This window comes from Pagrus major, chromosome 8, assembly GCF_040436345.1.
Source record: "Pagrus major chromosome 8, Pma_NU_1.0".
Lineage (NCBI taxonomy): Eukaryota > Metazoa > Chordata > Actinopteri > Spariformes > Sparidae > Pagrus > Pagrus major.
In genome coordinates this window covers 16,028,686-16,054,696 of record NC_133222.1, presented here as the reverse complement: position 1 = coordinate 16,054,696, position 26,011 = coordinate 16,028,686, and the positions used below count along the sequence as shown (strand labels likewise).

The following is a 26,011-nucleotide window of genomic DNA, read 5'->3' as shown; positions in this document are numbered from 1 at the left end:
AGATCAAACCACCCAGGAGTTTGTGAATTATTTCAAATGTGCCCCTTCTTTACTAGGGGCCCCTACTCAACCAAGATTCATCAACATTAAAATAAAAATGCAGTTAATGCATAGCAATCCAATAATATAATCCGTGATAAAATAATTCTCACATGGGCCATTCTGCTGCATAATGCGTACTTTTAATTATTTGATTATTTGATTTTTATACTTGAGTAAATCTCGCGGATAATACTCCTGTATTGTTTTGCTTGCGATGGAGGTAAAACACTTTTTACACTGTGGCATTGCTACTTTTACTACATATTTTGACAGGAATACTTCCTCCATCATTGGTTAATTTTATTATATATATATTTTCTATTTTTATCACTTCAGTTATGTTTGACCGTTGATAATAGTTATTAAAAAATAATTTAAATAAATACATTTTTTAAAAAAAGAAAAGCTGTTTGAACGTCATGTGATTTTTGATGTTGATGACGACAGACGAGGGGCGGGTCCTGTCGGTGTAGTCCACTTCCTGCTTCTCTGCCCTGGTTTCGCCTGATCAGCAGCATCAGCCCTTTATCCGACGAAAGGCACAATGTCACATCAAACGGGCATTCAAGGTAGATACTTTCCTCTCCTTTCAGTGTCTCTGTCGCTATGTGTTATGCTGTGCGAGTGTGTGATTACCGGATGCGCTCTGAGTGCCTCCAACAATTCATTGCAAGGAGAAGCTAGCGTCAAGTTAGCTAGCCACTCCTAGCTAGCTTTGAGCTACCGTGATGTGTGAGATCAGCAGCGGTGCCCTGTTTGGGCACTTTTAGGACTAGGAACCATAATCCCTTAGCATTTAGCCTGTTTATAAGCCGGCCAGATCACGACTGCTGTGTGTTGCTTCAAAATAGTACAATAACCCTTTGTGCTTTTAGCTTCTCGGCATAAATCTGAAAACCTGAAACGTTAGTTGAGCTTTCTGAATGGATGGGCGACGCCTTCATTTAAACAAACTGCTGGCCTGGTAGACTGGCCGGTGTTCCCATAAATATGTGACTAGCACTGGTATAACCTGCACTGTGTCATTATAGAAATGGACTTCAGTAGGGCGTGACGTGCTGTTTATATGGCAGGATTGTTAACGGACTGTTTTGAGATAATAATAGACAGCGAGGTGTAGCCTCTGTGAATGTGTCTACTAACACCATGCAGGCGTTCATCATTGGTTTTCATATTAATGATCTTATATTTGTATTTTTATATATATATTTATGATCAGTTGTATTGTGCTTATAAGTGTTTTTCTCCTCAATATCATTCAGGTTATTCTCCGGCAGACTTTGCAGAGCCAAATACACCATTTATACATACCTGTCCATAGCAGATTGAAGTATACCTGTAGAGAAAAATCTAATTGAATCCCAGTGCTTTAATGCACAACAAAAACATTTCAAATTTGTTTCACCCAACCATATACCTTCCCGTCTGTGTACCTCCCTGCATTATTTCTCAAACTCAGTGTTGCTGGAAAGGAAAACTGCAGAGTTATTGGAGCTAAAAACCTTTCAGAGAATGCTTAGTATGCAAATCGAAGGGCTGTTTTGTTGTGCCAGCGTCTGGGGTCAAAGGTGGTCGGCCTTCAGTCACATCAGCACTACTGAAGTAATCCTGAGTGAAACCCAGCAACCATCTGGCTATCCTATTGCCCAGTTATAAAACCAAAGAGTTCCCTTATCTCAAAGGCAAAACATAAGAAATACTTGACACTGGGCTACATGTCAACAACAGCTAAATGAGAAGATAATTGTGTGTTCTTTTAAAAATGTCTTACATCTGGTTGTTTTTCACATGTTTATAAGATTCACAAAGCATCTCGATGGAAACTAACAACACAAGTCTCCAAATGGCCGTGTTGGCAAGAGTGTGTTGTTGTCAAGCATCTGTCTGTTTAAAACAGTATGAGACTGACCCCCTCTCTGTCTTTTCTCAGCGGGTAATGATGTGAAGGATATCTTTGCCAGTGCCAGGAGTGGAGACCAATATCGAGTCTTAAAGATTGTCATTGAGGATGGTAAGCAGTGTCTGTTTAAACCTCTATCCAGACTTTTGCTAAGGCTGACATTAGAATGTCAACATGGCTAACAAATCTAAGCGCCGCTGACAGTTTTGTGGCACACATCTGCTTTCCAGAGCAGCTGACTCTGGGCACCACCAGGAAGGCATCAAAGAAGTGGGACCAGGAGTACGATTCCTTAGTGCTGCCCCTCCTCGAGGATGATGTGCCCAGCTACATTCTGTACCGGCTGGATTCCACCAACAACCAGGGCTACGAGTGGCTCTTCCTGGCCTGGTCACCGGACCACTCCACTGTAAGAAAACCAAGCCAAGTCTGGCTTTAATGAATGACTTTCCATATGATTTGTCCTCCTCTGCTTTGACTAAAAGATGGGTGGGGTCACCACATCAAGGCAGCGACTCTTTGCATGCTTGCTTGGGTTAAACGTGGGCAAGACTGCATTCATTATTTCCTAACAAACCTCTCTAAATATGGGTACGTGATGGCGCTTTCCAAATAACATGGCGCTTAGCCTAAACCTTCAATTTCTGACTCAGAATTCACCCTCTAAGTGCTTTAAGGTGATATTGGCTTGTGGCTGTCCTGTTTCCCTGGTATGCTAATGTGTGTTTTGCATTTCAGTGTTTTAAGTCACACAATGCCATTTAAGTCATAGTCACTCGACTCCCCTGAATCTTGATGAACCACTTGCTGGCATAGAGTCACTGTGTATCAAAATAGCCATGACAAATACGCATGCAAATGTTGTTTCTGTAGCAGTGGAAAGAGGAATGTTGCAAGGAGAGGCCAGTGCATAAAATAAAGTGCCATGCAGGATATTTGTAGCACTCTAACTGCATAGTAGAGCTGAGATCAAATTCACTTTCTGAAAGACATAACTGAGTTTAACATTCCTGCCTGCTAGCTCAAAGCACAGGCCTTCATGTTTAGGCTTGTCTGGAAATTGCAAAGTCATTTCACAACAGGTACATGCTGCTGCCTTTACTGGATTGGTTGTGCGTGGCCTAAAAACATGCGCTTGTTTCAGAGGTCATCTTGAGATGTATCTTGTGGAGTTTTGAACACTAGCAGTGCTAGGTCCTCTTTTTGCTTGTTCTGTATTCGATCTATGGAAGTTGACTCTTGAAGAAGAAGATTGCTAGAATGTAAACATGGATGTCAACAATGCCAGTTGCATTATAAAAGAATTCCACCTTGTTTATATATTGTGCACTCTGTTTGTTCTGGCGTATAACACTGAATGACCTCAACTAAAACTTTGTTAGTTTAATCAACGACTACTTTTCCATTCCATATTATTCTTTATTATTTCTGTAAGGAAAAGTCTTAACAAATAGAAAAACGGTGGGAGGAAAAGATAAATAAATAAAATTAGAAGTCAGAAGCTGCCAGATTCAGAGCCATTTTTTTAATACATATTCTCAGACTTATTTTATATTCTCAACAGGTACGACAAAAAATGTTATATGCTGCTACCAGAGCCACACTGAAGAAAGAGTTCGGAGGCGGGCACATCAAGGATGAGATATTCGCAACCACAAAGGTTAGTCTGACAACAATGCCACTTTAAGTGATGTTAAAAGCTCTTTTATGCACTCAACTTCAGTTAGAGCCACACGTGTGAGACTTAAATGTTTACGGCAGCTGATAGAAACAAAGATACATTGGTGATCTATTGCTGTATAATGTGTGATCGTGCTAATGTGTTGGCCCGCAGGAGGATTTGAATCTCTGTGGATACAGGAAGTTTCTGACCTCGCAGGCTGCTCCCCTGCCCCTCACTGCTGCAGAGGAGGAACTGAGGCAGATAAAACTAAATGAGGTACAGGCACACAAACACAGACAAGTCATGCAGGGTGATTTCTTGACCATCGTCATTTGAAATAATCCAGTTCACACGCTCGCATACACAGACACCACCACGTTCTGACAAGTTGTGTGGCCTGAGTCTCCTCTGAAGAGGGTGTGCATTAGGTTTGTTGTCTGTTTCAGTTCTGAAAATGGATGACACTATGTCATACTTACACTTTTGGCCTCAGTGAGGGAAAAAATAGCTTACCTCAGCTCACAGCAGTAGTCCAACTTATCACATCCCCTGAGTGCGAGATGTAAATCCCACCAGAAACAGTGCTGGAGTATCAATGAGGGCCAGTGATGCATCCTTCCAAACAGCACAAGGTCAGCAGCAGTGCAAGTGTGCATATGCTTGCCCGGCAGTATCAACACAGCGCAAAGACGCTGATGCATTAGAACAGCAGGATGTTGGCAGAGATGAATCTATTAGGCTTATGCAGCTCACACCCATAGCTCTGCACAAAATCATGTTTACATTCATAAACCTCATTCGGCCTGTGCAACACAGTGGTTAAAAAGAAAAAGCTCTGAAACTTATTTCCATGCTGAGAGAGCTTCATGCAAATGTGAATGCGCTGCATGATTGCAGTGATTCTGCGTGGAGAACAGGTGAGCTGGATCATTGTGCTTTGCCTTTGTTGTTTGCAGTGCTTAAAAAGAAGAAATGCTGTAACATGATACCCACTGCATGCTGCTGATGACGCCTGCAGTGTTTACACTGCTAATGTGAAGGGCTTCAGGCCTGTGTCAAATAGACTGCACCAGACAGAAAGTTAAAAAACAAATGGCAGCATTTTAAGTCTCACTTTCCAGATTTAGGAAGACCTCTCCTATCAGTTAAACCTAATGAAGTGTTTTTTGAGAAACAGCCTATTCTAATTGCTGCTCTTTCCGTCTGCCACATAAACAAGAACTCACTTCCTTACCATATATGGACGTGCTTTGAGGAGTGCAGTCCTTCTCCAAAGTACGGTCAATTAAAGGCAGCAGAGCAAATGGGAAGTGAGGTTTGTGCTCGTCCCACTCGGCCAGCTGTTGAAGGAAGATAATATACCATTAATCTGTACCGCCTAGATGAAAAAGAGGCTTTGAAATATTTATCATTTCTGTGCCTTGGAGACTGACTGCCTTTTACTAAGCAGATGGATAAAAGACCCGCAATCCTTTTTGGTATGCGAGGTAGCTACATCGGAGGCTCAATCATGTTTGCACAGCATTTCATTTTGTGGGAACAGAGCTCTAAAAATAGATGCAATCCATCAGTGTAATCCCCCCAGCGTTTCCAGTTTTCTGTGTGATTTCATGGCGGCGCCTTGTCACTTCAGATACAAGCACCTCATTTGTAATCATCGTGATCCAGAACTCAAGCCGCTTGTTGCACTTGTAAACCTTTTTACATTCTGATGTCCAAATTGAAGAATGATTATTCTCTGATCAGAAAGGCATTATGACACTGAATCTATCAGTGGAAACCTGACACAACATTGATTTTTTCCCCCTCATGTGATTGAGTTTAAAGACCACAGGTACATTTAAGAGTGAAATCTGTTCTGCCCATAAGTTGCACGAGTTGGCATGACGACATTATGTCATCAGCATGTCAACATAATGTGGTCATGTGGTATCTGGATGTGTGTGTCAGTAGATGTCCGGATGATACATTCTTGTGAACACCGTGAAGTGAAGAAAATGTTAGAAACTGCAGCATACGACAAGTTCAGTACTGGGTCATTTGTAGGGTTGAGCAAGTACTCAGCTGAAACAAGTATCCGGTACAGATAATGTACTTTAAATGTGTATCATCCGAGTAAAATGTGGCAGTAGCAGTGTGTGCTGTGATTAAAAAACAAACAAAAACATTGATCTGAAGCCAATCTGAGGCTTTTTTGTGAATAGTTTTCTAAAAAATAATGAAAATAGTAACTTCTGATCAACCCATATCAATTTCAGGCTTACTTCCTGCGTACATATGCCTGTTATTACCTCCAGCAAGTAGGCTATGTTTTTGTGTCCGTTTCATTAGTTTGTCAGCAGACTTACATGAAAACTGTTGAACAGATTTCCAGAAAACTTAGCTAGAGGAGAGGGCTCTGCTCAGAATCGACCTAACTTTTAATGTGAATCTGGGAAAAGGGACGTATCCAGGAAGTTTTTCTTTCTTTCTTAAACATTGCGAGAAGTTCTGACTTTTTTTTTATTTCTCAGGGAATAATGCATCAATCTTGAAGAAAAAAATCAGACAGCTGGTATCTACTCGATGCTGATCCAAATATCAATCCAGATCTAACGCATTTAAATCTGTTTTCATTTTGGTTAGTCTTTTTTCACCCGCTTTATGGTAACAAATAGGGATAGAAACCTTCACCAGGGCCATTTTAGTTAAAGAATGGACTTTTTTTAATGCACTCGTATGAATTGTTGTGTCAACACTCAATACCAATTTCAATACCTCGTTTAAAACGATCCGATCTCTTAATTATTTATTCGATTATATAGAAAGTACCAAAGCTATAACATCTACAGGCAGAATTTGTGTTCAGTGACTTCCCTGTACTAGCGTTGTGTGCAAATTAATAAAGAAAAGAAAAACAATTATCCTGTTTTGTGTGCCACAGCCCTTTTTTTTTCTTTTCCCAGCGATATCGTTTTTTTGTTGTTGTTTTTTTTTTACTAGTATTGTACCTAAGTTTTAAAATTCTGGCATTATGACAACCTTCTACCATAGTGACCATGGTGGTATGTGCGTTTGTGTCTGTGGTGCATTCAGGTGCAGACGGACATCAGTGTGGACACCAAGCAGCAGACTCTGCAGGGAGTGGCCTTCCCTCTTCACAAAGACGCTGTTGCAGCACTTGAACGTTACAGGGATAAAAAACTCAACTACGTGCAACTGGTGAGTCCTCAAGAGCAAATCATCAGTGAGTCGGTGACCTTTGCTTGATCAATCGTTTGAATAAGAAAATCAGTTGTCTGTCTTCAATATACATTGATTGGAGAGATACAGATGTTTGTGGTCAGGAGTTGTTTACAGACCAACACAATGAGTTACTCATTTTGCCCCAAAAAGCCTTTGTTCTTCTCATTGAAATTCAATGGGCTTATGTCACAAGATCAGATCAGCGCAAAGTACAAAGGAATAATTGTGGCACTGTCGCTGCTTTGTCTCAGTTCCCTTTTTGTATGTTATCCTAAAACCTTTTTAGGAAAGCAGTATGTTTCATTCTATTTATCCACTGAAGCTTTACACCTGAGACGGAGGGGACGTGGTTTTGTTTTTCACTTTCCCCACCCAGGTGTTTTCAATTGGTGTGAAACTCAAAGCAGGGACTTTCCAGTCACAAAAGCACAACACCAACCTTGAGAGTAACTTTTTATCCTCTGTTAACAGCAAGTCGACTTCGAACAGGAGCTGATTCGCTTGTGCAGCACTGAGCCGACAGAGTTGAAGGACCTGCCAATGAGAATCCCTAAAGATTCTGCACGTTACCACTTCTTCCTCTACAAACATTCCCATGAAGGCGACTACTTGGAGTCCACAGGTGAATAGAATCTTGACCAGCTGACACGTCCCTTGTTGTTTGTTTTTTTGTTGCTCTGAATTGCACTTTGTGTCTGCTCCTCTCATTGTCTTTCTTTCTCTTCGCAGTCTTCATTTATTCTATGCCGGGGTACAGCTGTAGCATCCGAGAGAGGATGCTGTATTCCAGCTGCAAAAATCCTCTTGTCGACATGGTGGAAAACAATCTCCGGATTGAGATTGAGAAAAAGGTAATAAATGACCTGTGGACATCAGCATAAAATCCCAAACTTTTTTAAATCTAGTGTATTCTCCAAAATATTGAATATTATAAAATGACAAAATAAGCAACAACACATCATTAAGTATCGTTTCTCAAGAGGATGAGGAACGTGTGGTTTGATCTCAAGCTGCAACAATTCGTCAGTTGGACAGAAGATTACTCTGCAACTATTTTAAGGATCGATTGTTTGTTATTATTAAGCAAAAAATGCCAAAACAATCATTTGTTCCAGCATCTCAATGTGATGATGTGTTGCTTATCTTTTTCGTCAATGACAGTACCCTGATTATGTTTGCATATTGAACTGATTATAGAACTAAAAGCAATTTTATTACATTTCCTTAGCCGTGTGGTAATTATAATAGGAATTTATTGCACTTCCCCCCCCCCCATTTTATGGACGAAACAATTATTTAATCCAAAGCAGTCCGAACGACACAAGACAGAAAATGTTTTGAAGCTGTTTGCGAAATTAGTTTTCTGGGCCTTTTAAAGAAATGTTTTTGTGTGTGCAGAAGTGCATTCTGCTGTCCATCTACTCATGTTTTCGGTCTGTTTCCCAGTTGGAGATCGACAATGGGGATGAACTGACCAGTGACTTCCTGTACGAAGAGGTGCATCCCAAGCAGTATGCACACAAGCAGGCCTTCGCCAAGCCCAGAGGCCCCGCCGGCACGAAGGGCGGCCGCCGCATCACTCGACCACCCGCAGGGAGAGAGGAGGAAGATTAAACAGACCTCAGCACCCGGCCACCACCTCCACCTCGAGCACGTTCCACAGTGGAACATTCCTTTGATGGGGGGGGGGGGATTCATATTTGACACGCTTGTTTAAAAGAATAAGACAACAACAAATTCCCACAAAGTTCACCAGAGATACAACTATGCACGCCAAGGACAACTGAGCAATGACACACTTCAGAGTTTCCATTTGTAGCTTGCCAAATGGAAGCAAATTTATGTATGTTAGTGCAGTCACCAGGATGACTTTACAATGATTCAAAGAGGCCCAAACAAAGTCGAGCTTGAGGTTTTTACGTTGTTGCCAGCTTTTGAGACTTTAAAAATGTTAGTGCAACTAATGTGAACTTGCGCCAATATGATGAAATTCCCCCATTTTTAGTTCACAAGCTAACTTGCATTCCTTAAGTCTGTGTCAATTAATGTTTTTGTCTCTAATGTGTTGAACATTTGTCTCCTACTGTTTGCACAACAAGGTGCTCCAAAGCAGAAAATATATAATGATCCCATTTGTGTTGATTGATTCATTTTAACAGTGCATTTTATATTGGAAAATTGACTTCTTTTTTGATATAACTGTGGTTTACATGAAAATCATCTGCTGAGAAACTTATTTTTCTATGCAAGTGCTGTAAATGTACATATTGTAGCTGTGTGATGCTCTATGATTAAGTCTGGTCTGGTGACTGTCAGTGTCAGTGAGGATCACAGTGGAAAGGACAAGGGGCTTCCAGAAATATTACGTCAATACATCTCATATTTCACTGAGAGGAAGCTACTCATACTTTGCTGGTTCCCACACAAGAGGGAAGCCAAGCAACCAGATAGGAAAGGGAATACTCTGAATACCTTGATCAAAATGTTGCCACATCCACTGATCTACTGATTAACATTAGGCAAACTACTAAGCTCACCTCATGTTTGAAGGGAAAATCCCTTTACATTCATACCGTGTCATTATGGAAGAAAAAAAAAAAATCATGTTTGGTCTTATTTGTTTTCTTACAAATCTTTCTTTTAAAGGAGAAAAATAAAAAATATTTAAATCATACATTTTCTCTTTCCCTCATTTTATTCCTTTATCTGTCTTCTCAGTGAATACATGATCGGAACAAGGTTGGCGAAAACAATTCACCACTTTCAGGATATTAAGCCATCACACGTGACATAACAGCCTGATGCCATTACTGCATACTGCAGTGTTTGTGTAACAAATACAAAAGTAAAAACTCCGCTACATACTTCTTACAAAAATATAGTACACACTTAAAAAAAGATTTAAAATATTTGCAGTTCATTATTACAGATATAGAGAATTTTGCAAATAATACTTTGTCAGTCACAGTCGAGCAACATTCATTACTCTTGACAGTTGAGAAGGAAGTGCAGGTATATTGTCAGTGTGTAACTGGAGCGGGCTGAGAAATCTTCTCAGTGATGCTACGCTTCACTGCTGCGCCTCAAAGTCCAGTGTAATGCACTTGACCACTCCTTTAAGCTCCAACACGACCTGTTGAGACAGATATTAATATCTGTAAGTACAAATACAAGACATTTTATTGTTTTATGCACATGAAACAAGTATATTCATAAACTTATCAAGGTTGCAGCAAGTCCCTTTATTTATTTAGTTATCTTTCTTCACTGTTTAACTTTCACAGCCTCGTCCACGGCCAGTGAGTGAGAGAGAGACGCAACATATCTTTGCTATTTCTGTCTTTTTTAAACACAGCCGTTTGCAGGATGCACGGAGATGACCTAATGTATCTTTTTCTGGCTATGTAAGATTCATATCTGTAATGTGACAATGATGAAACAAAATTAACTTTGTCTTAGTGTTGTACCACCAGAATACAGAGCGGCGTCTTTTCATTTTTATCAGAATATCTACAGTATATAGAAATAGCCAATTTTCTCGCTGATGGTCGCGTTTGCTTTTTTTAAACCAGGTCAAACTCTCACGTATAACCAACACTGCTGCCAAGATAACAGGTCTCCCCTCAACCAACCTCTCAGAGCTCAATTGTAAGGCCATCACACGCATTGCAAATACAACAGCACTGGACATCACACACCCACTCAATCGCCACCTCACTGTACTTCCCTCTGGGCGCAGGTACAGGTCCCTGAGCAAAATACTATAGTACCCACCTCTTTTAAGAAATGACTGAGCATTTTATGTCCGTTTCTTTTTTAAAGATTTACGTCTTCAGTTTAATTTTATGGGCTTAGAGGTTGAGAGACTGAGACATTGTCGGTTTTATTAGGTGACATACAGAAAGTAGTGCAGATGCCAACACAGTAGCTTAAACTATACATATGTCTGTCCTCCCTGTACCTGTTTGATGAATGGCCGTCTGTTTTTCCTCTCGTGGAGACAGCTACAGGCCAAAGAGTAGATACTCTCCACCTGGCTCAGCTCCCAGTCTCCCATCTTTTTGTCCAGGAAGTCCTCAAGAGTCAGGTCCTCGTCTTCATCATCTATATCATACCATACCTCCATCTGGGAGAGTGGGGGTGGCGGAAAATCACATTAGTTTCTAAAGTTGGTATTATTGCTTTTCTCATGGTGGAGAAACTTGATTTCAACAGATAAAACGGGCTCAAATCCTTTCAATTACACTATAATGACTGCTAACTGATAATGTGCCCTCACTAATTAAATGCAAAGTCTCTAATAAGCTGTAATCGTAAACTGTAGCCTGATAGATACGCAGTGAAAGCCTCTTTTGTGCGGCTTACCAAGAGCTGTGGCTCACGGTTTTCATCGGCTGGCGGGAGTCCAGACAATATTTCCAACAACACCTGTAGATGGCAGAGAGATGGGGTTAATCACATGGCTCTGGACGACAGAAAACCTTTATTACCCCGCCATGTGCCAGGCAGGTTCACAGACACCGCAGTGTTTCCACAGCTGTCCTATTAAGACATATAACGTCTATATACTGCACTTTATGGAAGGTCAGGCAGGTTTATACAGCGCTGATCTCATAAATCATCCAACCAATGTCATACAATGGATAATATGTTTGACATTTATAGCTACTGACACAGACAGCTGTGCCCCTACACTGATTCAGAACCTTTAGTAGGAAATAATGACAGATGATACACAACATGGAGCTCTGTTTTCACAAATGGGATGAAATGTACACTGTAATGTTTAGGTCTTGCAGTTATGTTTGCGCAAGTAGTTTGAGGGAACGAGTGAACTGCTGAGTTGTGTTCTATATTTTACATTACCGTTGCAATTTCTCCTACCATGACATAATATCCCACATTTGCGTGTGTGAGCTTGTATCCGGGCGCCTGTGTATCTGCAGAAAGCCTACCACTCCAAAGCTGAAGACATCAGATTTCGGTGTGATCTCTCCTCTCAGCGCCTCAGGTGCCATGTATGCACGGGTGCCCACAATCCTCTCCGTCATCATGGTTGTCGATGTCCGCTTGGACGATGCTCTCGTCAGCCCAAAGTCTGAGACCTTTGCCACAAATGTTTCATCTAACAGGATATTTGCACTAACAAGACAAAAGAAAACAAAGATAATGAGGACATAGAGTCAAGCATGTCTCGCTCACATATTCAGATCTTTCGGCTCATGTCAAAGAAATGAGTTTGACATTTAAGGGAAACACGCTTGTTCACTTTTTTTGCTCAGAGTTAAATGAGAAGACTGATACCGCTCTTATATCTATCTGTTAAATATGAAGCTACAGCCAGGTGACGGTTAGCTTAGCTTAGCACAAAGACTGTAAATAGAGGGAAACTGCTAGCCTGGTACTGCCTGAAACCAACAAAATCCATTTTCCAGCTCCTCTACAGCTCATTTATTGAGACAATATATCTTATTTGTTTAATGCATATAAAAAAACAAAAACTGTCTCAAACGTCTGCCTATTCCTCTCGGAATAACTCATAATTTTGGAGATTACACTTATTTACCAAGAGTAACCCACAAAGTAACACATTATACCTTGTTTGTATAATCTGTCCAAAAGCAGATCTGTAAAAACAAAAATGACAAACACTGAGCCTGTTTTCAGTCTTCATGCTAACTAGCCTCTGACAATATCTTCAAACGAACAGATCTGAGAGGCGAATTTAGCAATCTGATTTTAGCCCATCTTGAAGGCTTCTTGGATACATTTTCTCTTAGCCTTTTTGAGATCAGATAGTTATCTGATCTGCCAGATGTGGTCTGAGAGGGGTCTCCATCTATTCATCAAACTCTAGCGAGACATTAACTGAGCCTATTTCCCATGACGTTAAACCATTCCTTGTAGAAAAGATCAAGGGCACTGATAATGAGTAAAGACTTCACTTTATACCTTTTAACATCTCTGTGGACATGATGGTTGATGTGCAGATACTCCAAGCCTCTCGCTGTACCTTCAGCTATCAAGCATCTCTGTCGCCAGGATAGTGGGGGACATCCCTGCTAAAAGGACAAAAAGCACACAAATAAATGACTAAAACGCAGATGTACTGGATAGCAGAGTCTGTATTGCAGATGGTGCTTACCAAACAAGCTAGTCGGTCCAGCAGAGAACCATTAACCATTAAGGGATACACCAAACATGGGTGCTGTCCATCACAGGAGAATCCAACCATGTCAACTAAGTTCTCATGTTTCAACCTGTGGAACAAAGAGCCTCATCAAACCACCTGGATTTGCAAGTATATATAACATTATGTTAACCTGTATTGGGCTTAAAGACGTTTTCTTCGACATTTGGAAAATTACACTTATTCACTTTCTTGCTGAGAAGATTGATACCACTCTCATGACTATGCACCAATGAAGCCAGGATTTGTATTTGCCCACCTGACAACAGGCTGTTTGTCCAAAGGCACTTTAAATTATTTCACTCTCTGAAGTTTTATTACTTTGTATAAGACACCTGCTTCAGAAAGCAGCTTGTTTGCTGTAGCTAATAAAATGTAAAAAGTTATGAGGTGGCTGTGAGACGAAAGCCCAAAAGCAACCTGGCTTAACAAGGATAGAGAGAGAAGATGAAACATACACTTTCAGAGTTTGGATCTCTTGGTCGAACTGAACTCGCAGCTCGTCTGGGGAGACGTCATCCATCTAAGGGAGAGAATAACTCAACTTGTGATTTACAAGATCTCCAACAGCATGAGACTGGCTTGTCAATATTTTCACTTACTGGAGTGAGCTTTTTCACTGCAACAGGTTTGTCGTTCAGGAGACCTTTGTATACAGTGCCGAAGCCTCCCTCTCCGAGTCTGCTGCCGCCGTCTGACACGGGACGGTCGTCGAAGTTTCCTGTAATCTTCATCAGCTCATTGTAGAAGAAACTGGGACAACCTAATGAGGGTCAAACAGATGTGTGTGATATTAATGTTTGTGGTTAAGGCCCAGTTGATAGTAAAAGCTAGGTAGCGAAGTACATTTTCTAAACTAAAATGATGACTATTTTATTCTTCTTTAAATATGTCTACTTTTCCAGAGGAAAATCGTGTACTTTTTTACTTCTCTACATACAAAACATTAGCGGTTTATCAATTATGATGCATTGTTACAGATTAAACTACCCAAGAATAATGTTATCAAAACTGAAGGCGAGGTTTTAAATTGATAATGACAGTTTGTTAATGTTTCACAACTTCCTCTCATGTACAGATCATCATAAAGGACGAACATAACTCATAAAAGTCAACGTGAAATGTACATTAACCCGATTTGAAGGGAAAAACGGCACAACCACCTGTGTGACCTAGTTCACTGCTCTCCTGTAGAATCTGTGTCTGTTCAGAGCTGCCTGGTGGTGTCTGTGTCTCCTCCAGTAGTCTGGTTGGAGTTGCACTGTATGTTTCGACTGCTGGAGAGGCCTGCTGTGGCTCTGCTGAGATGGTCTCTTCCAGTGTGACTGGACAAAAGAAGGAAAAGACATCAAAATACGTTATCTTGTAGATACGGCGCACTGAGCATGGTCTTCCTTCCTCAAAGATGGTTGTGATTGTTTTTTTGTGGAAGACTATGAAATGTTATGAGATTATCTAGACAACAGTCTACATTTTACCCGGTCTGCTCAGCTTATAAAATGTAACAAGGTCTTATTTTCTATGTGGTATTATTATATGTCACCATACGAAACAGACCATGTCATTGTATGAAACAAAAAATAAGAAAATCATTCATTATACAAGTCTGTTTTCTGTTCGGTACCTGGTATGTTTTTCACTGTTTTTTGCCATGCCTTGTCGTAAAGTTTTTAAAAAAAATTACAGTTGATACTAATATGTGCTCCTACTACTGCAGTTCACCCAAAATTGCCAATTAAGTCATGATCCTCTCATCCTCAAGCAGTTGTCCCCATCTACTTCAGGTGTTTAGGAGAATGCTGCAACACTGTTTTTCTGTGAAGCTCCAGAAATGTTTTGTGGAGTAAGAAACTTCACCCGACTTTCCAGCCGCACGAGTAGATAATGAATTAATTTTAATTTTGGGGTGAACTTATTCTTAAGGCTGCAGTGTGGCCCATATTATGACATGGTTGTGTGTAGCTACCTGTCTGTAGACTGCAGATGGAAAGTAGCTCATAGTTAAATGTGGAACAAAGCTTTTCTTTTCTCTGTGTGAGATTCATGTTTGTTGTACATAACCCTGACAAACAAATGTAATAAAACTAATTAACAAAGTCTGTCTGAGCTATTTCTGATACTCAAATATTGTGACCAAAATGAAAGAAACAATGGAAAACTGTTTTGATGTAGATGATGCAGGTGTTGTGACCTCTTATATAATCTTTGATTACCATGAGGAAATAAACACACCAGGTAGGAGGACACAAGCAGCAGCCAGCAGCCTGTGACTCTTCAAAATGTCCACCAGTTCACCCACTGTACTGTTGGTGGTCCCCCAGTCACGAAGCAGCTCCACTGTGGGACTTTTACCCTGAGCAACCAGACCTTCAAATCTCCTATAAAACAAACAAACACACAGACAGATACTGTTTTAAGTATTATAGCCTCACGCCATCTTGCCATATCACCTGCTCCAGTGCGAACACCTACCTCACATGATGCTGAGAGTACCTGGAGTCCCCATTCGGCTTCCGTATCGACACCATGACGTCCCTCCACCTGTCTTGAGGGTCCAGAAAATCGGACACCTTGCGAAGTAAACTGTAGCTGAGGTTGCGGATGTAAGTAGCGGAAGTTACTGAATTATTCATCCTCCGAGGAGTACCTGGCACAACCTGACTTAAGGGTATTTATACCGACATTACAGCGCCGTCATGAATGTGTATTATCCTCACGCTGACTTCACCCCATGTAGGAAGAAACAGCAGCAAACAGACACTTTGCTCACAGTTCTGTAAAATGTGTTTTTCCGATATTGAGCAACTTCCCCAAACGTAACACAGCTGGACTATCCCACCGACAGTCTCCACCCTCAATGCGGAAGTAGAAGCAGTGAGTAGCTTTAAAAATAAATAAAGGTGCAGCCTGTACTGTGAGCACTCTGGATGTCAGTGAGAGCACATTACCTGAGGCGCTTTTTATAAAACATCTCTGACATGACAAGCAGAGAGAGAAACAGAAAAACAGACAGAAAGAGACACTGAGAGCCTGTGCTCGCCTACATGCTTGTAGTGTGACAGTGCCCTCTAGTGGACAGTCAGGGGAATTCACTGTTTGAAACCAGCTTTGTTTGAGAATATCATTTTTTTTTAAATTATGAACCTAATTTCCTTATCAGCCTATATTAGAAAAATCATTTTGACACAGGATGTACAGAAAGAGCTGTACTGCCACACTGTAAATCTTTTAGTGTTGATGTATTGAAGGATTATCTGCAAAATGTACTTGAAGTATTAAGTAAATGTACTCGTTTTGAAAAATGGCCCCTTTAAGTGCATTTTATTTTCATTTATTTTACATGATTGGATTATTAATACTGATACATTTGTGGCAGTACTGGCAGTAAAATGCTTGCAAACGAGCCCCAACCTACATGAAAATATGAACAAACAATATGTACATTTACAGGGAATGCCAAATGTCAATGAACAAAAGCCTCTTTGGGGGATAATCAAACTGAAATGTGCTTTCACAAGCTCTCAAGTCGCCAGTGAAATAAAATGGGAAAAACTGAAGGTGTATAGGAGCTTGGGTTTCAAGGGGTTCAGTCAAGAAAAACAAACAAAAGAAAACCTGCAGGCGTCCAGCTACTTGGAAGGCAAGCAACACTTGCACAAATAAGGACGGCCCTGATGCAGGTAGCTTACAGTTGAGTGGTGACTTTTGTGGTCACTCAACTGGGCTGAAGAATAAACACAATTTCCCTCGACGAGAATGAAATGGGGCAGCAAAGAAATCTCAATAGGGGCCAGAACAGACCAGAGTTTCTGGCTGGCAATCTATCAAGACTAGGTCTGCAGTGTGTCAGGGACAAATCTCAGAATGAGTCCAACCTCGGTGCCATTCCCCACCTCTCTTAAGCGTGTCATCACACCTTGATTGGCTGGGAGGGGAGTGCCATCGTTCTGCTTCCACTCATTAATTAGGCGTCAGTCTCCCCACCCTGCACACAGGTGATCTGAATCCACTGCAGTCAGTCCAGAGGGATTTTGAAATTCAGCCCCAAACAAAAAAAGATGGGACACAATGGGACTGCTACACATTAATCTATGATGAATTATTATTATTATAAGATGATCATAAAATCTTAGTACTCAGAATAACTAAAAACTATACCTATCTGATAAACCTAGGGTAAAAAGTAGAAAGTAGAAATACCTTAAAGTACCATACTTGAGGAAATGTGCAGCACTGATTCTGCCTTTTCTGTGGGTTGTGCCTCTTAATTGTGTTGCTCCACCATCGTCATTCTCTGTCTCTCACTCTCTTTCTGTCTTCCTCTTGGCTACCTGAGCTGTTTCAACCCCAGTGGTGGTGGATTAATGAGCGGTATTGCTGGCTGAGCAGAAGCAGATAAGAGCTGGACAACACTGTGTGTTTATTCACTGTGCAGGTCAGCAGGTTCAGCTAAAACCACTCGCCATGCTGGCAAAGTACGCGAAACACACCACATGGGAGAAACTTCTCAGACTTATCCCCCTCTATCAAACCTTCAAGCTGCATGAAACAGTGAACCTCATCAAACAACCTGTGTCAAACACCACTGGCAAATTTGCAAACAAATGAAAGCATTTTCTTGAAAGTTCTTAGATTACCCTTTTTGTATGTGTACTAGCAATTCTTGATCTGTTTATGGTGTGTTAGTTGCTATTTACTCTGTGTTTGTTGAATTGTGATCAGTTCCATGTGGACTGGAGGGCCAGGCTGTCTGGCTGGATGGGTGGGTGGGGTGTGTGTGTACGTGCGTGCGTGTGTGTGGATGTGTGTGACTATCATACTTAAATACTAAGCAGGAGAAACATTTTATTTGAGTGAACTCACAACCGAAATCAAACAATAAAACCAAGCAGACGCGTGAAACACCATCACCAACACTTCCTATGAAGGTTGATTAGTTTATTTTAACTTCTTATGGACCGAAGGGCCATGAATGCACATTAATAAACATACATACCGATATGAAAACTCAGCTTAAATTACCCAAAGTCATCTGGGAACTATGTAGAAGAAAACAAAATTTCTAAATGTAATTAAAAACTGCTGAATTTTCTTTTTAATAACATTGGAATGTGTGATTGTTTTATGGTGAGCAGTATGAAGTTTGTGGAAACACTGACCCGAAGCACATGGCTGTCGCTAATACGAAAACACCAGACATCATCCACAACACACGCAAAAACAATCCCGTCATGTCACATTTGATTCTGTGGAGTCGCGCTGATGACAAACCACTTTTATATGAATTTTCACAGCTGAGCATCATTTCAGTTCCTCCTCATGGCAACAACACGCATTGGATGATCTCAGCCGAGCAGGTCCGCTGTCCCACGCAGGCCCGTTTATTATGTTTTTAGGATAGGTTGATGGCACAAAGCACGACACTCTTCATCATGAAATCACATTTGTGGTGCCTCAGTGAGTCATAAAAGCTTTTCTCTTTCCCTAATGGACTTTTTATATCTGACAGTGCATACACATGGTCTAACTTACATGAAAAGGAGACTTCGCCACGTGTGTGTAAACAAACTGCAATTAACTTATTTTGTACAGAGCCATTGTATAATGAGCGCCATTACTCCAATTGTTGTGGCCAAGAGTGCTTGTCCCCTTTTATTCCTGATGTTTGATGCAGACTTTCATGAATTTATGAGCTTAATGGGTGTTTTTTTTTTTTTTTTTTTGTGGGTGCATTTGAGAGTGTAGACTGATTTATGTAATTGTAGTTGCGAGTGCATTTGTGTGTATCTGTGTACAACTGCACCTCTGCTCTGCCTTGTGTGTGCGCAAACCAGACGGGCCGAGCAGTTGGGTGTAATATTTGTAATGTAAAGATAATTTCCTGGTGCCTGAGGTACCTTCAAAGGAGCTCAATGTTTTTGACAGGGACCTGCAAGCACAAGCCACCAAGCTTTCGGATTAATGCAGTGTGTGTTTGTGTCATCTGCTGGTGTGGGAGAGCCCTCACACCTGTGCACAAGAGATACTTTGAAGTGTCTAATCGTCCCCTGCATGCCTCCTCTAACCTCAGCGGCAGGATCCGAACACCGCACACACAGTTCACACGCAGAGGCAGGGAGGAAGGCCAGACTCTGGGCTCTCCTGTGGTGAGCTGGGTGATGGAGTGAACTGATGTGAGAAAGAGCAAGAGAAAGAGAGCCTGAGAGTTAAGAAAGAAAAGTGAAGAACGGGAAAGCAAACTGAAGAGAGGGCACACAATAACTATGACGAAGGAGAGAAGGAGGATCTGATAGCGAGCGAAGAAGAAGGAGGGAGGAAGGTTTCCAGGGAGAGCAGAAAGAGAGGTCCCCCATCGCTTGGGAACAAGGGCAGAGGCGGTCGAAGTGCCAGAGCGGTTTAAATCACCAGGGAGAAACCCCGCAGGTGGAGGAAGTGATCAGAGGAAGTCATACGACGTCCAGGAAACCTCCATGTTAAACAAAGACAGATGAGATGAGAGCTGGTGCTCGACACAGTAGGCGAGATAGGGAGGCTGTTCATGCCTCTCATCTATTATCATTACATTTGTGTCACGGAGCCGCTTTGCTGGCAGTCTTTCAAGAACCCATGTAACAACACAGTTTTTAAAAGGAATGACCCAAATCCTCAAAGACTTTTATTATTACCAAAGAAGATTCTGGTTGCTGCACAAGTTGAGAATGTGTCTCAGTCCAAACACAGTGAAATATCTTCTTTTAACAAGACAAGAAACATGAAATGGACTCATGGCTCGCCACCCCTGGTGCCCCCATGTTTAAATAAACACAACGTAACTGCCCTGTGGTAGATAAAACATGATAAAGTGCCCTCTAAGGTGCCCTTCCAGTGGAGAAAACGTGGTGAATTGCCCTCTCTTCACTATACATGTAACACGACTTTCTGCACGCTGGTGCCCCACCCCCATATGGCTGGTGCTCTTTTTGGTTTGTTTTTCGCCCCTGCCCCTCAAACATCCTGAGTCCGCCACCGTTGAGGGGCTTACTGAGTTGTGGTTTTGGAAACAGGTAAAAAAAAAAAAAATCTTCTTTTATTTTTCAGAAGACATTCCTTCTTAATGTTGTTGAGGATATTCGAAATGCCCTAAAACTCTGGCTGGCAAAAAAACCCAACTTTCTGGATTTCGAAAAAATTCCAGGTGTTTATCGCAGATGTTACTTTTATTTCATTAAATAAGTCTAAAGGAGATTTATTTTCAAGGGAGACCTGAGCAGGATACTGAAGAACAATATAATTAATTTGAATAGAGGAAAAGTAAGCAAACAAGGTCTAATAAAAATAGATGCTTTGCACTGTGACTCCACTCTAATGATTATATACAAGCCCAAACTGGAGTAAGGATGCTGCCAGTGGCTTCGCATTTACTGAATTTTTGTGTATTATCGTCTCCACTCCGTGCATACTATTTTTCAGGCTGAACACTTCGAGCTTGAGCATCAGCTGCACACCTAAAAATAAGATGGCAAAGCAAAACACCCTCTGATGTATGTCTGCATGCATCGCTGTGAGTAATTACTGGCCTCAGACAGGTGCATCCAACTCATTAGGGTGGAAACTGGCAGATTTATGTTCACAAGTCAACACCACAGAGGCAATGTGTACAGTCGCTGTGATTAATTAGCAGTCTTGTCGTGTAGTGTAACAGTTCACCCGGCTCATCAGAGGTCTCCCATGTTGGAATTCAAATGAGCCAAATGAATGGGAGGACCCGCTCGGGGAGACAGAGAGGAGCAACGGGGGGTATGGGCACAGCATCGGGGTCCAATAGAGGAGCTTCAATGTATGTCTGTATACCCACTGCCTGTCCATACAAGGCTTTAAGCAGTGTGCCACTGATGGTCATTGAGAGTTCCCAGCAGGGAGCCTCCTCTCAAACTGGAACACTGTTGAGCCAGTTTAATGTATTTTCTTAAAGGAGAAGCCCCCTGGGAAGGAACAGCATTTTATTAGGTTTTGTTTAGGAATTTATAGCTGCATTTACAATAAGAGCCCTACTACCGTTCTGTAGCATGGTTTAGTATGTTGATTTTGTTTGAATAGGGTGCATGAGAAGATGTAGTTATCCATGCAACACATAGAGGGCAGTAGTGGCTTGCAACTTCTCATAATTAGCCAACCTGGTCAACATTAACACATGCTTAGACATGCAGAAAACTGGATGAAATCACATAAAGATGACACATTCTTAGAAATGAAATAAAAAAGAATTGTAGAGCTAGTGTGAAGCAAAGTGACTCTCATAACCCAGAAGTCACTTTGGTGTTTTGAAGTACAAACTTATGAACAATAAGTTCCAATTGCCTCCTCATTTCTTTCCAGTGGATTGTAGCACCTCCAGGAAAATATCTGCAGCAGCTGTTGGATTGTCCAGTCTTTTCCCTGGGCCTATGAAACACACACACACACACACACACACACACACACACACACACACACACACACACACACACACAGACACACACATTCGCAGCTCATCAGGAGTCTGCTTCTAAGGAATGATCTGGCGGCATCTTGAGTGGCAGCTCGCCGTTGCGTTGCACTCGAGTGGTCACCGACACTGCCTGATTGCAGGAGGTTGCCCTCTCATATTCCCTCAAAAATCTCTGGCCACAATCCCAAAATTATCTGTCCAGCCGAGCGCACCAGCATGAGAAAAAAAAAAAAAGAGAATGGCCTCCCCTGGCATCTCCACTGCTTGAAGGCTACTTGTTAGCCGGGTGTTTTTTGGGATGTTTGGCAAAAAGCCACGAGTCATGCAATGCACAGCCATGCACGCAAGCACCTGAATCTAACTGGGCAAGACACATGGACACAAACTTTTAGGGATATTTGTTGCATTTTAATATGAGACTGTCTTCATTCATTCATTCATTCATTCATTCATTCATTCATTCATTCATTTATTCATTCAAAAATGAATATTAAAACAGAGTTTAGGAGCACATTTGCTCTTACCTTCTAACTTGTCTTGATGAAGACATGAAATATTAAATTGGAAAACACTTGACCTGATAAAAACAGAGCAATCTCACAGCTAGCGATTACACTTGGAAGTGTTACAGACCCAAACCCTACTAGTGGGTATGCGGACACATTCACCAATTGACATGTGTCATGATAATGAGTCAAACATTGGGTGGCACACTGTGAACAGAGTTGTGATGAGGCATGATGTGAGAGGCATCTGGCAAACATGGAGGGTAGTTTTACCTGAACAGCTATTATTTACCTGAACTTTTTCTTACCCTCCCCTTTGGTGGCCACAAACAATGTGAAAGGTCCTTCCTAGGAGCCAGTGTTTGGGGTTGTCTGTTGTGGGCTACTGTAGAAACATGGCAGTGCAACAAGACGGACTCCTACAGAAGAAGACCTGCTCCCTCTGGAGATATAAAAGGATAATTCTAAGGTAACAAAAACACGACGATTCTTAATTTCAAGTGATTATACTCTAATGAAAACAAAATCATGAAAATTGTATTCCATTTCTGCTGATAGATCCCTGTAAATCCCACTAAATTATATGTACTGAACCTTTAAATCTTAAAAGGTGTCATTTGTAGGATATGGCTCCAAAAAAAAAAAAAAACACACACGGCATCATATCTGCACTTTGCTCGCTACCCTTGGCTGTAGCTAGCTACTGTTAGCAACTTAGCTCATGGCTCAGTTGGATTTGGCAGGGAGCAACAGGGGATGCAGTGAGGAACTGATGGAGTGCACATACAATGATTTCAGGCGGTTATACACACAATTAAAGTGTGAATTATCATTCATATTCATATTAATATTATATTCCATTTACTATCCATGGTCTTAATGTTTGGAAGTGATCCTCTCTTTCATGCCAAGCAATAATTTGTCCATGTGGCCAGGCTCTCATTATCTCCAGAGGCAGGCGTTAAGGTGGCATTTTTTCGCCATCCTTCTGGTAGTTGTAATAAGTAATAAGTGATACAGTATCAGCAATCGTTTCGATTCTTGAATGTTTGTAGTGTCCATCCTTAATTAATTTTCATCTTTCTGCTACAAACTTGAATCTGTTTTATAATGAGAGCTGCCACTTTGTATTGTATATACACAATGCCTCACTTCCCTGTGGTCAAACCTCTAAACTGCACGCTGGTTCTCGTTGAGCCTATAACCTCCATTGTTTGGATCCCGATTTCTATGGGGGATCCTTTTGTGTGGGCTCTCCAAGATATAACTGGGGCGTAATTCACTGGAATGGGGGGCTGCTGCAGGTCAATAGTGACCCGAATGCTGAAAAGGCCTTCTGATCTTCATGAAGCAAATCATTGATGGTAGGTAACCCCTGCCACTGATGCTTTGCTGCACTGAGGGCGGAGGTGAAAGGAGCCAGCATGGCCCTTTGACATCCCAGCAGGGACCCTGTAATCCAACGCTCGTCAGTGCTAATCCATAGCTTCACAGCCACAAAGAGACCAGCAACACATGTGTTGCAATTGCAAACATTCCCCTGATATTAACACCAAAGGAGGAACCTCAATAGACAGATGAGTGGAAGAAAACAAACAGGCTTGTTAGTTAATTTAACTTTTGATTCTGGGAGGGAAAATGACTGGTTTCCTCTTTGACAAAGGTAGACTCTGATTGGCTGCCCAGGGCCAGTGAGGAGTCAAGGGTCAAGTCACTGACATCTGAGTTGTTCTCTCCTTTTTTCATGCTTACTTGTGCCATGCAAGTTTCCGTAAGGAATGCCAAAACACTCAAGAGGATTTTTTTTTTTCCTGAGATGTTTAAAGATGTGAAGAAGGATTCAACCACAGGTGGGCTGGGACACTAATCTGCCGGAGCCTCCGCACACAAAAGCAGATTTTTTAATGGATACAAATTCCTAATTTGTTGAAGGTTTTCTGATCTCTCTTTTCATGGTTTTTCCCGCGTATTGTCATCCTGTAATACTCTTGAAAATACCAGTCTTTGGTTAGATAAATAACCCGAGGCGGATTGGAGGGGTTGTTCCGATCTCCCACAATGAGCTGCTCCCCTCAAACTTCAAAGCGGGTCTAGACGTCAACTTTGAGGCCTTGAGAATATTCTCAGCTCACAAATGACAAAAGACCGCCACAGGTGGTTTATTCTTCAAACTATAAAACAATGCTGCGCCTTATTTGTTCCTCATTTTTTCTTGAAAACCTGTTACGACACGTTGATGGATGGGGTAAAGGGCTATACCGATGAAAGAGTAAAGAAGAGACATGAAAGGGTGGATACACTGACATTCAAGGTAACTTTTTTGGGTAAGGTTTGTGCTCTTTTGTGGCTGAAAAAACACAATTACATGTAGAACATTTTCATGAGTCACATGGAAATCATCCAGTAATATCAGTTTAATGAGTCCTGTCCTGTGTGCTCCCTTACAGCTACATGCTCTGTTATAACTTGCTTAATCCACCGAAATACATAACAGGTACACAAAAGAAAATATTAATATCCAGGTCACAGTTCCAGAGAAACCCGGGATTGGGTTCTCTTTGTGGTCACAGCATTAATCTCATAATCGCCCCTCAGAGGTACACACATTGAGTTTCCATTAATTATCCCAAAGATCGTGAGTGTTTATCATGTGATTCATGCCTCACAGTCTCCAAAGCCGTTTTGTCTTGTGCATTGATTACACTTGAGGTTAACGCCCGGCAAGCCCTTTCAAAGCACACTTTAAATGCTGAATCATCCTAATCCCCTGGATTTATCCTTTATCCATAGTGAAAACGGTTGGTGGCAATGTCTAGTGGACTATAAATAAGAACAGCTCAGAAAATGGTGGCTGTGGATGATATGGAGGATTGAGCACCACAGATTTAATCTATGGATTAAACTGCACAACAATGGTGGACAGGATGGTTACTGTATGTGTGTGAGAGGTATGGCAATAAATGGCTCCTTTGTTGATGCTGCCCCCCATCATGAGCATACAGGGAGTCTTTTAGTTTTCCTGATTTTTGGATCAAAATAGCACAAGCAGTATAACTTCTACCTACGTCTATATTCTTTATTCCAGATATACAAGTAAAAGTACTTTACAACCTGGTTGTTAGTCATGACCTTAAAGGTGCACTAGGTAGTTTTTTGGGGAAAAAAAAAAAATAATCAGAAGAATCATTGACTGATTGTTATGGCTCAACAAACTAAATGAACAAACTTTCTTTTTTTGACTGAATAAACAAACTGACCTTTAAGGACAATACAATTTCATACTGTTTTACTTGACTTTACTGTCTATGATAAAAAAGAAGTTAAAGTTACGGTGGGTCAAAGTTGAACTGGGAAGTAGCTGTGACACAATTAGGGGCTGAATCCTTAGAAAGACATGGACCACAAAGTTGTGTTCTTTAAATGTCATGAAGGGTGAGCTGAACCTTTGCCTCCTTCCCAAATGAAATGTCGAGCCTCTTCCTCCCCTTTTCCACCAGATTTGCTCTGGTTCCTAAGCCAGTTCTGTTCAGGATTATTTCAACCTTGGTACTATCAAGCAAACCAGTCCACGTCTCGACCAGTTTTGAGCAGAATCACTGTAAGCAAGTATGCGTCATCAAGTGAAGGGCACAGTGGAAATAAACAGTAGTAGATAGATGTCAGATCGCATGATTATCCGAAAGTTTTATATTGTTATTATGAATATTAATATAGCTATTATATATCCAAAAAATCATGCACCAACTTTAAGTGTTAGAAGACATAGATGACCACCTTCTCCATCCTCTCTTTCCAACCTGTACAATATGACACTTACAATCATGTCACCACCGTTTGCGCTTCAGTTTCAACTTTGTGTGTTTGTTGGCAGAAAAGGGGTGTCAGAGATCATAAATAATGCTCTAGTCTTCATCCAGACCGTCCTCATCAGAAAAATGACCATATAGGCCGAAGGTGAAAGCAGCTTACTACGACCTCTAGTGGCACTAGTAATTATCACAGCAGCAAAGGGGGGAAG

The 26,011-nt window shown here is 41.3% G+C and overlaps 2 protein-coding genes across 4 annotated transcripts; one reads left to right on the top strand and one right to left on the bottom strand.

Moving 5' to 3' along the window:
• The first annotated feature begins 511 nt into the window (after nucleotides 1–511).
• twf1a (twinfilin actin-binding protein 1a) lies at nucleotides 512–9,504 on the top strand. The gene is made up of 9 exons (XM_073471641.1): nucleotides 512–611; nucleotides 1,973–2,053; nucleotides 2,173–2,351; nucleotides 3,507–3,602; nucleotides 3,777–3,881; nucleotides 6,681–6,806; nucleotides 7,302–7,452; nucleotides 7,560–7,681; nucleotides 8,277–9,504. The coding sequence occupies exons 1-9, from the start codon at nucleotides 587–589 to the stop codon at nucleotides 8,442–8,444; spliced, it is 1,053 nt and encodes a 350-aa protein (XP_073327742.1). The 5' UTR covers nucleotides 512–586; the 3' UTR covers nucleotides 8,445–9,504.
• Nucleotides 9,503–15,816, bottom strand: irak4 (interleukin-1 receptor-associated kinase 4). Of its 3 annotated transcripts, none has more exons than XM_073471639.1 (11): nucleotides 15,493–15,816; nucleotides 15,253–15,398; nucleotides 14,184–14,345; nucleotides 13,623–13,783; nucleotides 13,479–13,543; nucleotides 12,976–13,090; nucleotides 12,783–12,892; nucleotides 11,786–11,972; nucleotides 11,196–11,258; nucleotides 10,792–10,956; nucleotides 9,503–9,963 (listed from the first exon to the last, which is right to left on the bottom strand). In XM_073471639.1, the coding sequence occupies exons 1-11, from the start codon at nucleotides 15,651–15,653 to the stop codon at nucleotides 9,901–9,903; spliced, it is 1,398 nt and encodes a 465-aa protein (XP_073327740.1). In that variant the 5' UTR covers nucleotides 15,654–15,816; the 3' UTR covers nucleotides 9,503–9,900. The 3 variants fall into 3 exon arrangements, with proteins under 3 accessions (XP_073327740.1, XP_073327739.1, XP_073327741.1); XM_073471638.1 differs by having other exon boundaries at nucleotides 14,181–14,345; nucleotides 15,493–15,737; XM_073471640.1 differs by having other exon boundaries at nucleotides 12,783–12,889; nucleotides 14,181–14,345; nucleotides 15,493–15,737.
• Nucleotides 15,817–26,011: the final 10,195 nt, after the last annotated feature.

Coding starts and splice junctions, on each gene's coding strand:
- twf1a (XM_073471641.1), top strand. CDS start 587: ATGTCACATCAAACGGGCATTCAAG. Junction 6,807..7,301: donor AACTCAACTACGTGCAACTG/GTGAGTCCTCAA, acceptor CTCTGTTAACAG/CAAGTCGACTTCGAACAGGA. Junction 7,453..7,559: donor CGACTACTTGGAGTCCACAG/GTGAATAGAATC, acceptor TTCTCTTCGCAG/TCTTCATTTATTCTATGCCG.
- irak4 (XM_073471638.1), bottom strand. CDS start 15,653: ATGAATAATTCAGTAACTTCCGCTACTTACATCCGCAACCTCAGCTAC. Junction 15,399..15,492: donor TACTCTCAGCATCATGTGAG/GTAGGTGTTCGC, acceptor TTTGTTTTATAG/GAGATTTGAAGGTCTGGTTG. Junction 13,544..13,622: donor CAGTGAAAAAGCTCACTCCA/GTAAGTGAAAAT, acceptor TCTCTCCCTTAG/ATGGATGACGTCTCCCCAGA.